This window comes from Podarcis liolepis, assembly GCF_965112155.1.
Source record: "Podarcis liolepis genome assembly, chromosome: 3".
NCBI lineage: Eukaryota > Metazoa > Chordata > Lepidosauria > Squamata > Lacertidae > Podarcis > Podarcis liolepis.
The window spans coordinates 109196325-109208387 of NC_139557.1; the positions used below are offsets into that span (position 1 = coordinate 109196325).

Sequence of the window (12063 nt, forward strand, 5' to 3'; positions counted from 1 at the left end):
TTCTTGGTCACTTAGGATAGGACACTTACACACACACATATTCCTGGAGTGTGTGCAGGGGCCATGCCAATCTTGTTTTTACATTTTTGGAATAATGTAAATGTAAACGATGATATTTTTCCTTTTAATCTATTCTTTTCTTGCGCTATGCTGCCTCTTTTCTCCCTCATATGCCATTTCCCCTTTTTCCCCCCTTTCCTCACTCCTTGTTTTCTTTTTTCCTGACAAGCAAACGGTCTTGGCTATAAAGTATAATAATATATTTTTAAAAATAATTACTGGGTGTGTCGGATGTTGGGCTATGTCATCTGAAGGATTGCTTCAGTTTCCAAAAGCAACAAATGTGAGATTATATCAGATGGGTTTCTGAATCAATGAAGCCATATACAACAAATGTCTTCTTCTTTTTTTTAAGTTTGAGTTCATAGCTTCTTTCAAGCATGCTTGTCAATTTCTGGTATAATATCACACTAAGAGCTACATGCTGCCTAATTAACTAAATCCCTTTTTAGAGAAGGGCTGGGGAGAGAAGAGCAAAGTGTGAGCTCTTCGTTGGTGGACTAAGGAAAATACTCCTCCTGATTCTCTGTCCATCTCTGCTGTTGCTTAATATCTAGCTGTGTCCAAAGTGTTGTACAGAACATTGAAGGTCCCCTACTCAGAAGCCATACAGTTTTTATTAGAAGACAAGGCAGTGATTGTGGGGGGACAGGTTAAGAAATGATATCTAGGATAAAGAATAAAAAGAGGATGAATGATAAAGAAGCTGCTGGACCTTGAGAATTCACATGAGTACCAAGAGGGAAGTAGCTTGGCAAATAAGGGAGGCTGATCAAACCATGTAGTATAGGAGATGGAGAAGTTGAGAACTGGAGCTGGCAGTGGAAGAGGGCTGAATGAGGAATGTGTAAATAAAGGGCCTTGATTGAGTATTGCAGTTGTGAGTCACAGCATCTGGGCAGAGGCCTCAGTTAGGCAGACTGTACAAGGGCAAATAGGCCAATGGTCTGGCCTGGTATGGCAGCTTTATATGTTCATGTGGATTTACAATGGGACACAAATAGGGAAACGTTCACGCAATCCAGTTAGTGGGAATTCTAATTGTCCTGCCCGCTTTTTGTCTTTTCCCGTCCTTCATTTAGATTCTGACAACCAGTTTTCCTACCACGTAGTGGCTTTTTGCAGCAAGATATGGATTTTGCTGGTTTTGAGTTTACCCTTCTGCAGACAGAGGGCCATAGGGACATAGGAAGCTGCCTTATATTGAGTCAGGCCTTTGGTCCATCTCGCTCTGACTTGGTAGAGGTTCTCCAGGGTTTCAGGCAGGGTTTCTCCTGGCCCTACCCTGGGGTGCTGGGCACTGAACTTGGGGCCTTCTGCTCGCCCAGCAGATGCTCTGCCACTGAGCTATGGCCCTTCTTATGGCCTTTTGATATAGAAGTCACATGTTGATACTTTGCAGTACAGCCTTGGGGCATGTGCACTTTCCTCACCCAGCCTATGTCCCCTATTGTTGTTGTTGTTGTTTAGTCATTTAGTCATGTCCGACTCTTCGTGACCCCATGGACCAGAGCACACCAGGCACTCCTGTCTTCCACTGCCTCCCGCAGTTTGGTCAGACTCATGTTTGTAGCTTCGAGAACACTGTCCAACCATCTCTATCGCCCCCTTCTCCTTGTGCCCTCAATCTTTCCCAACATCAGGGTCTTTTCCAGGGAGTTTTCTCTTCTCATGAGGTGGCCAAAGTATTGGAGCCTCAGCTTCACGATCTGTCCTTCCAGTGAGCACTCAGGGCTGATTTCCTTAAGAATGGATGCGTTTGATCTTCTTGCAGTCCATGGGACTCTCAAGAGTCTCCTCCAGCACCATAATTCAACAGCATCAATTCTTCGGCGATCAGCCTTCTTTATGGTCCAGCTCTCACTTCCATACATCACTACTGGGAAAACCATAGCTTTAACTATACGGACCTTTGTTGGCAAGGTGATGTCTCTGCTTTTTAAGATGCTGTCTAGGTTTGCCATCGCCTTTCCCCCAAGAAGCAGGCGTCTTTAATTTCGTGACTGCTCTCACCATCTGCAGTGATAATGGAGCCCAAGAAAGTAAAATCTCTCACTGCCTCCATTTCTTCCCCTTCTATTTGCCAGGAGGTGATGGGCCCTATTAGGAAGGAGCAGTTTAGTATTAGTAGTAGTTTGTACAGGCTATGTAAAGTATAGTGTTTTTGCACCTGCATGCGCTAACAGTATTTCTGCTTGATGCTTCTGTTTAGTATCAGCACTGTTCTGGATGCCACTTAGAATGCAGCAGTGATATGCTAGTGGAGGAGACTTAGTCAGAGACTACCCCCTCAGTCTCCAAAGGCGAGCGGAAAGGATGAGAGTTTGGTTTTGGGTTGTTTTTTTTAAAAAGGGTTTTAAAAACACATTTATAGGCTGCCCTTTTCCAAGTACTTGATACAGTATTGCCAGAGGTTATGGCAGTAGGATGGGAATTGATGCTAGAGGGTATGGAACAGGCTTTTCAGGGTCAGGAGAAGCTTTCCAGATGAAGTAATTCTGAAAGAAGCAAGAGAAATGGCTTAATGGACGGGAGGCTGTTCTAGTCCACACATGACTCCTCCTGAAATGCTGAAGCCTTGTTGATGACGGGCAGGAAGCTTGTGTAGAGCAATCAATTCATGAGTCATGAGTTTTTACATGGGGTGGAGGGGGAGAGAGACAGACTGTTGTTAAAAGACCTTGCCCTTGGCTAGCACACTCGGTTGGAGAGCACTCAGAAACAAATTGCAGGCTGATCAGTGGGAAATCAGATTCCTGGGGGAAGAAGCAATGGGTGAGCCTATGCAGGAAAGGTTTGAGCCCCATACATAGAAACAAGATACAGGAGCATGCCTTAATATTGCCTACACAGACTGGCAGCAGCTCTCCAGGATTTTAGGCAGGAGTCTCTCTCAGGCCTAGCTAGAGATACTGGGGATTGAACCTGGGACCTTCTGCAAGCAAAACATAAGCTCTGCTACTGAGCTACAGCCCTTCCCTTGGGGAACACCAACAGAGGTCCCCTCCCCACAAATCTCAGTGATTGGGCTGGGATATAAGGAATCAGATACTCTGGACCCAAGTAGTGAAGCACCTTGTAAATGAATACAAAAATCTTAGACCTGGCCTGATAACAAATGGCCAGCGAGTGCCTATTTTTATTTATGCATTACCTACATGGTAGAATGGGACGCGGCTGGAGCTGAGGACTAAACCGCAGAGCCTACGGCTTGCCGATCGGAAGGTCGGTGGTTCAAATCCCCGCGACGGGGTGAGCTCCCGTTGTTCGGTCCCTGCTCCTGCCAACCTAGCAGTTCGAAAGCATGTCAAAGTGCAAGTAGATAAATAGGTACCGCTCCAGTGGGAAGGTAAACGGCGTTTTCGTGCGCTGCTCTGGTTCGCCAGAAGCAGCTTAGTTATTCTGGCCACATGACCCGGAAGCTGTATGCCGGCTCCCTCGGCCAATAAAGTGAGATGAGCGCCTCAACCCCAGAGTCGTCCACGACTGGACCTAATGGTCAGAGGTCCCTTTACCTTTTTACATGGTAGAATAATCACTTTCCAGCTTCAATCCCCTCCTCGAACATCGCCTCTGTTCCATGAAATCTTTGTCTTTACCCCTGTAATGCCCCCACCCCAAAACTGAAATGCAGCCAAAGTACTGTAAACTAAGGGCAGACAGAAATTAGAGGAGAGAATCAGCTGGTAGATCTCTGGGCATTTGCAGTAGATCGGAAAGAGTTTCTTGACTACAAGAAAGCATTCTATATTAGTTTCCCTTCTCTGATCTGTTGTAACTCAGATTTGTTCATGCATGTGTTTGTTATCATCCCAGTTTATGGCTCATGGGATGCAGGATGTGATTGGCTTTGCCCTCTGAACCAACATATTTTACCTTACTGCAACCCCTATGTTTACCATTTTTCACTTGACTACTATTGAAGGACCCTAGGGTTGTATTAAGTGTAGTGTTAAACAGATCGTTCTATCAGTGCAGGTACCCTTGATTGTCTTATCCTGCATGAGGCTTGGTTAGAAGCCTCTTCTTGTTAAAACTGACATTTTTCCCCATAAAGAGATAAGATTCTGTTTTACTAGAATTTCACCAATGTGTGCACAAAACACAATGTACAATGTGTACAACGTACAAAGCAGGAGTCCATACTAAGGGTCTCTAAAATACTAATGTCCAACTTATCTGTGATGCATGATCCTTTTTGTAAACCACTTTGATATTTTTAAAAATCAAATGGTATATTAAATAGAAGTATGAATGAATGAATGAATGAATGCACGCACTGCATGCTGGTGATGTTGGATCAGGCCAGGGAATTATTTGCAGGAACCCCAGTGACCCCAAGCATTAGGCAATCTCCTAGAAACAAGTATTTTGAAATTCTTAGAAAATATAATAAATGGAATGGCCCCTTTTCTCAGAATGGCCTACAATCCAGCAGAGGGTTCTGGTTGGTGGAAGTGTGTGTGCGACAGTTTGTAATATCCCCCCCCCCCCAGTTCCCAATCCCTTTGTAGTACCTCCTTTGACAGCTTCAGAGCATTCCCCAACTTTTGGGTGGAGCAGTACAAGGAGTTTCAGGGGAAGAGTAAAATTCTGCTGCTCACAGGATGCTCCCTTCATTGGAAGAGAACTCAGGATCTAAGTCTCTAGTGTGGGGCATTGGCATTTTAGTTGTTACTTTGAGGGACATATTTACAGTAATGTGATCCACCTTCAGTCCTAGGGATATCTGTTGTTTTTTACAGATTAATAGAAAAATGGGAAAGATCTCTGCTTGGCCCTGAAGAGCTGCTTTCAGTAAGGCTACTAGGCAGAAGTGTGCCAGATGGACAAATTGCCTGACCGCAACAGGCAGCATCCTATGTTCTGCTGATCTCCTGTGTTCTCTTTTTGATCTAGGGAAATTCCAAGAAGAACAAAAGTCGATAGTATTGGTCGTCCAACTGACCTTTGGATGTTGCTGATGCACAGAAACACAGATGCCGAAACTGATGTTCAGCTGGCAAAATGCCTCTTGGACTGGACATGGCTGCAGTGGTGGGATTACCAGTGTTTGATTTGGTGTTGCATTTGGATTTGAGACAGCACCAGATTTGGTTGCCAGTGTAATGCAAACTGGACTTGGCGTGTTCAGTAGAGCAGATGGGGGAAAATAGGCACTCCATGGATAACTTGCATAGGAATGAACCATAACTTTTTACCATACCACTTTGTAACTGCTTTTAGTTTCCTTGTACAAACTTCTAAGATTTTGTATATTTGAGTGCATATTGAGATGAACAAATCTGACACCGGTGTGGTACTTGTCTCTTTCTGCCTAAGAGGTTGTCATTCCTACCCGTCCATTCCTTTCTGTGAATTAAAAGAAGAAGAAGCCCAGAGCTATCAGTGTTTTTCAGTGATGTCCACCTGTGCAGTTATTGTAAAAAAAACAACAACATACTACTGATTCCGGTCTTCTCTTCTAGACTAGCTTAGATTGCCTTAGAGAGGCAGTCTCAGTACATTTATATTGAAGCATTCAATGCGGCTGTGACTATTCATATTAACTGTAATGAACTATTAAAAGTGTACAGTAGTGGTCCTTTTTTAAAAAATCAAGTGCAGAAAGTGGGCCAAAGAAGGTGTTCTTGAATCGTTCTGAAGGGTGATATTTGGTCTGTTTCTGTTTGTCACTTTTCTCATAAGCCGGTGATAGAGAAATGACTGTCCACAGCTGGAGGAAGATGTGAGAAAAACAAACAGTGCTGACAAGTGGCTTCTTGCAAAGACCTTTCATTTCAATAGGAGTGGGACAGTACGCATGATGGGCCATCACTATTTCTGTTTCAAACGCAGCTTGTTGCATTGAAGCAGGCTAAGAAATCACTGAATCAGCAAAGCTGTGCAGAGAAGAGCTGGTTCAAATACTGATGTAAACCTTCACGTGGGTCTGTGGTGCTGTTCTTTTGGAGCCTGCCTGCCTCCCCCATCTGCAACCACATAGTAACTTGCCCGTTTTAAAAACTTCCTTTTTCCTCTTGAGGGGTGGGGTGGAGATTCTTTCGCATGGTCACCCGAGTTTCACATTACAACTTCCATGTGGCAACGTAGGCTCTTAATTCCTGAAATGCAGCAATGCCTTGCTGCTTGAAGCTTACCTTGGCACTTTCAAAGTCTGAGCCAGCCCCTTGCTGAACATTGTTCTGTGGCATTTTGGAATCGCCCAAATGACGTCTTGGTGTTCTAAAAATTTATTCCCGTTCCAAGTTTTCTTCCTTGGGAAGATTTTTGACACTAACCTGAGGTCTTTTCAACACAGTATTCCATGGGAGTTCCTCGCCATTCACAAGAAACTCCACTACTGAATATTTCACAATGAACTACTTCTGTAGCCCCGTAAGAGATAGTAGCTGTCCTATGTTCAAGGGTTACTTCATTGTATCAACCATGTCAATGTGTATTACGAGCATAGAATAAATATACTGCCATGTTAAAACTTTCGCTGTCAGACTTTTATGTTTGTGTGCTCCTGCGTTAGATGTGGTTTCGAGCAAAACTGCCTTTGGACATGTCCGTGTGTCCTGACTTTTAATGGTTTTTAAGATTTATAGCTGCAGTGTTAAAGATAATACTGTATGACTAAGCACTGGTTAGTGGGAGGATGGAAGATTGAATGTTGAAAGGCAGTGTGTTTTGAAAAAGATTACTGCACTCAATGGTTAATTTTAAACCACTGCTTTTAAAGGCAGAATCCAGTCTCAAACCACGCAAAAGCATAAAGGTGTTGCATGTAAGAAAATTAATTAGATTTATTTGATTTCAAAAGTGATTGAAAATACAAGCTACTGTAAGGTAATGATAGTTTTACAACTGACACTCCAATTTATGTAACTGGTCATATTACATTTCTAATTCTTCATCATCTCATCTCTGCTCAGAGATCAAGATCGAACAGAGCTAAAAGAAAACATTGATAGAGAATTCATGAAGTGTGCATTATGTATGGATTTATTTAGTTCTGGATATATGCTGATCTACGTTAGAAAAGGAAGTGGTAGGCTCTTTGTAGAATTGGAATATTTCCAGGATCAGCTGGTGGTTTTTGAAGGGGGACAGACCAGATGTCGCCAGCAGCTTCATCTCTGGCAGGTCCTCCACCTCTCCTTGTCCATCACTCTCCAGGTGGCATTTGTAAAAAGTACGGACCATTTGGGCAGCATGATGTTAATTTGTCATCAGAATCTGCAATGTTGGGACCTCTTTCATTTCCTGTCATGTTTTCCCCAATTTCCAGTTCAGCTTTTGTTTTGAGTTATGGTGTCCAAGGGACATGGGTGGTGCTGTGGGTTAAACCACTGAGCTTAGGACTTGCCAATCAGAAGGTCGGTGGTTCGAATCCCCACAATGGGGTGAGCTCCCGTTGCTCGGTCCCTGCTCCTGCCAACCTAGCAGTTCGAAAGCACGTCAAAGTGCAAGTAGATAAATAGGTACCGCTCCGGTGGGAAGGTAAATGGCGTTTCCGTGCACTGCTCTGGTTCGCCAGAAGCGGCTTAGGCATGCTGGCCACATGACCCGGAAGCTGTACGCCGGCTCCTTAGGCCAATAAAGCAAGATGAGTGCCGCAACCCCAGAGTCAATCACGACTGGACCTAATGGTCAGGGGTCCCTTTACCTTTACCGTCCAAACTCTGAAACACAGCTCTTTATACAGCAAAGTGCTGCAGTTGGCTGCAAAAATGCAAAATTCCATGCAGGTATAGGTTTCTTTTTTTAGGGGCACACACTTACAGGGCGCCACCTCCTGTCTCTGCCTTGGCTGAAAAGTGATATACAAATGCAGTGGATAAGTAAGGAGTGCTAGGTTATTTTTTGCTGGATTTCTTCTATGTCTAGCCAGAGCTATCAAGTTGATAAGGAATGAGTAAAGTCATGTAATCTTAACAAACAGCAGCAATGAAGCAACAGTTCTATTAAGAGCCCATCTCATGTTTGCAGCACACAAGCAAGCCATTCTAGATCTGCTGCTGCCCTTGTTCACACGCACACATTCTCTTACATGGGCACACCAAAAGCTCTTGCATGTATTTGTGCTTATGCAAATAGATGCACAGTAGGCAGTAGTGTAAAGGAGACCTGCGTGAAATGAGGCTGAAGGTTTCAGGTCACTTGCCTCTGTTGGTGAAAAGACTACAGGCCTTTAAAGTGAAAGGAAGATTCAAGGAAAGGCGTATTCCCCCTTGTGGTGGTGGTCCTGCAGCCTCTGTCTTACAACTTCCTTATGCCAGGTTGTAGGGTTTTTTTTTCCAGCCTGAGAGTTGCATTCCTTTCAAGGGAAAATGTGCAGGGGCCACATGCCAGTAGTCAATGTGGCCAGAAGCAAAAGTAGCCACTAAGAAGTGCTAGGTGGAAGAAAATAGGGGTGGGTGGGTGGGTGTAAAAGAAGGTCTTGGTGCTCATTGGTCATTGCCTGAAGCTCCACCGTAGGGTTAGGAGAGACCTCTGACTGGAGAATGCTGCCAGTCAGTTCAGATAATACTGAGCAAGATGGACCAATTGCCTGACTTGAGATGTCCCTTGTTTAGGTTTCTAACTTTTTAAAGCTGCAACATACGTAGATACACTCTTCTTGCTTATTCATTATTGAAAGCGCTTTGTGATTCTTGAGATTAACTGATCAGAAACAGAGTAATTGTGCTTGAACTCTAGCTTGAGGTCATGATAAATACTGTGTGTGAAAGATGGAAATTAGGATGGAATTGTACAGAGGGCAATTAACTGGCCTTGAGCCTTGTCAGTGTCCAAATTTTCTACCATTCTCTGTCACACACATGTATTGATGTATACTGACCATTGTTGGTACAATCCAATATGTCTGATGTTGGTTAGGAATTCTGGAATTATTTAAGCCACCACACATGGATTTTAAACAACTTTAATGCTACTTAGATTAAAGACCTAGGCTTGCTGGAATGACCCCTTTTCCCCTTCATGTACTCCTCTTGTGTACTGTACTGGGAGAAAATCTGAGCCCTAAATTGTTTCCTAATCCATTTACTTTAGCATTAGTGTTTCTTCTTACTCTGTTGTGAAACTGCTGTTGTCAAATTGGCTGCCCTGCAACCGCTCAGAACTGTTTGTGCTCCTCTTATCTGGGCTAGTAGAGGCAAAGTGGCTGAGAATTCTTCAGCTGTGTGCTTGGAATGTTATTAGAAATCTGTTGTTTGTCTAGAAAATAGCTTGGAATTGGGAAGTAATAAATGGGTGCTTGCAGAATGGTTTGTGCTTGCTGATTTTATTGTGAAATGATTATGGCTAGCTGAGAGAAATTAGGTCTGCAAGTCTTAAGGGTAGATTAATCAACAAAACCATCAGTTGATGAATCATTAAGATGTATAGTAAATGATGAAAACCTAAAGACATATTTCAGGACTGGCCCCATTATAGGGCAGACGGCCACCTCAGGTGACAAAGCTGAGGGTAGGGGGCAGGGCAGGCAGGGAGTAGCAGCCACACAGCCTACCCTGTGTCCCCTTAAGTTAGCCAGCTGCCCTCCTGTACAATGGAGGAAGATGTCTCATTGCAACGAGCGGTGGACTCGTAATCTGGTGAACCGGGTTCGTGTCTCCGCTCTTCCACATGCAGCTGCTGGGTGACCTTGGGCTAGTCACACTTCTCTGAAGTCTCTCAGCCTCACTCACCTCACAGAGTGTTTGTTGTGGGGGAGGAAGGGAAAGGAGATTGTTAGCCGCTTTGAGACTTCTTAGGGAGGTGATAAAGCAGGATATCAAATCCAAACTCTTCTTCAAACTATTTGCTATAAGATTCAACTGCCAGTCTCATCAGTTTCTGTATTTTGAACTGGGTGGGGTGTGGCGGCATCTTCTCTCTCACTTCAGATAGGAAAAATCTTTGTCTACGCCCAGGTACATATGAACATTTCATCTTCTCAAAGGGGCAATAATATAGACCTCTCTTATGTATTCTTTATTTTAATATGATTTATTAAGAATTGAAAGAATGTGTGTGTGTGTGTGTGTGTGTGTGTGTGAGAGAGAGAGAGAGAGAGAGAGAGAGAGAGAGAGAGAGAGAGAGAAAATATAAGAGTCCTACTGAATCAGGCCAGTGGCCCATCATAGTTCAGGATCCTGTTTTCACAGTGACCAATCAGATTCCCATGAGAAGAAGCCTGCAAGCAGGTCCTAAGTGCAACAGCCCTTGTGCTTACAATCAAGTTTCTGTTGTGCCCACTATGTCTCTGCAGTAAGGTCAAGCACTCCAGCTTCCCCAGCTTGGCTCAGATGCATCTAGCATTAGCAAATGAACATCTTTACGTGGAGTCTCTCTCCAAATGTGTCTGGCACATGCATTTTCCCTGCATTGTTGGCCTCTTGGAATTACTATGGCTGTGCCACTGCACTCTCAGTGCCTAGTTCTAGCTCTTCCACAACTGAATCATAGAATTGTAGAGTTGGAAGGGACCACAAGGGTCATCTAGTCCAACCTCCTGCGATGGCTAGAATGTTTCGTCCAACATGGGGCTTCAATCCATGACCCTGAGATTTAGAGTCTCGTGCTCTGCTGACTGAGCTGTCCCAGGTCATATTCTTAAACATTTTCTGATTCCAAACTAGGAATCAGCTCCTGTCAACTTCACCTCTGCAAACGGTCTAAAAGATGCTCTACCACATTTTTTATTTTAAACTCCAACTGTCTTGATTCCATCCACGTTCAAGTACGGCTCATCATTTTGTACAGGGCCAGCTTGTCCCCAGACATACCCACCTTGCCTAACAAATCCAAACCCCTCATCCCAACACCACTGTCTTATCCATGCATTGAGGCTCTGCAAGTACAATGGGTGGTGGCATTTCAGAAAAAAATGCACATTTGAAGGTCCTGGATTCAGTACTAATTTTAGCAGCTAAAACTCCAGTATGCAGGAATTCCTTATCAGGCAAGTTGTTGTGGAAAAGGATTGCTATCGATAGAAAGTTTGAAAAAGCAACAACTCCATGGGGTTAGTGTGTATGAAATACCCCAAAGTGATTTAACAATAAAACCAGCAATAAATATATATAAAAAATAATTTCAAATCCAATAAAAATACAGATTGGGATAAAATTCTCTGGGTAAAAGGCTTGTTGAAAAAGGAAGGTGCTGAAAAGACAATAGAGATGGCAGCTCTCTGAGATGTGGGGAGGGGGATCATTCTAAAGGGCAGGTTTTGCAAGAAAAAGGGCCTGGTTCCTATATCTGACAGAAAAGAGCTCATGAAGAGGCACGTGCAGGAGCACTTCTGCAGCGTGCAGTGATTGGCTGGGTATATAAGTGATGAAAAGGATCCTTTACATCAGTACATTAGTACCAATATCTTGAACATAGACCAAGGTCTAAGTAGTCAATCAGTTAGTGGTTTTAATGGATCTAATTGTTCAAATTATTGATCTTAGAGCCATTAACTGATTTATTATTTGCATAAATCGTTATAATTTACCTAATTGTTCATCTTATGGTGAACTTGTAGACTCCTGGGCTTTCACTTGTAGAGCCAGCATCCTTGGATTCAAACACCTACATTACATTTTGTGTGTGTGTGTGTGTGTGTGTGTGTGTGTGTGTGCGCGTGTGTGTGTCAGTGTCCTTGGGCTTTCTTTTGTCTTGCGTTGTCCACTCAATCTTTGTCTGTCTCTCAGGACTCAGAAATTATGGGATATCATGTGGCTTAACTTTTGTTCTCAAGATAATCCAGGCAGTTTTGCAGAGACCACAAAGGCATTTCCAGCATAGTGAAGCAGCATTCCATATCTGTGCGTGGGGGAAGCGCACATTCTTGAATCTTGAAGCATTTTGTGCAGAGTTGAGGATTTGTGTCTAAATGTCATTGCAGTTCCTGCTCCTGTGGAAGCAGGGCCAGTTGAGTGTGTGTGTGTGTGTGGGGGGTGATATATGTATACCGCACAATTCTCTGAGGCATAAGAAGCTTCATGTGAAAAGTCAAATTAGAAAAATGCAGCCTCAGTA

General features: G+C 43.6%; 1 protein-coding gene across 2 annotated transcripts in view; it reads left to right on the forward strand.

Annotated features, from left to right (window-relative positions):
* PPP1R21 (protein phosphatase 1 regulatory subunit 21) overlaps positions 1-6538 on the forward strand; it is a 40952-nt gene extending 34414 nt beyond the window's left edge. For both annotated transcript variants that reach the window (XM_083494353.1, XM_083494352.1), the window contains exon 22: positions 4960-6538. In XM_083494353.1, the coding sequence (XP_083350479.1) occupies positions 4960-4989 (30 nt within the window). In that variant the 3' untranslated portion in view covers positions 4990-6538. The remainder of the gene's footprint in view (positions 1-4959) is intronic.
* Positions 6539-12063: the final 5525 nt, after the last annotated feature.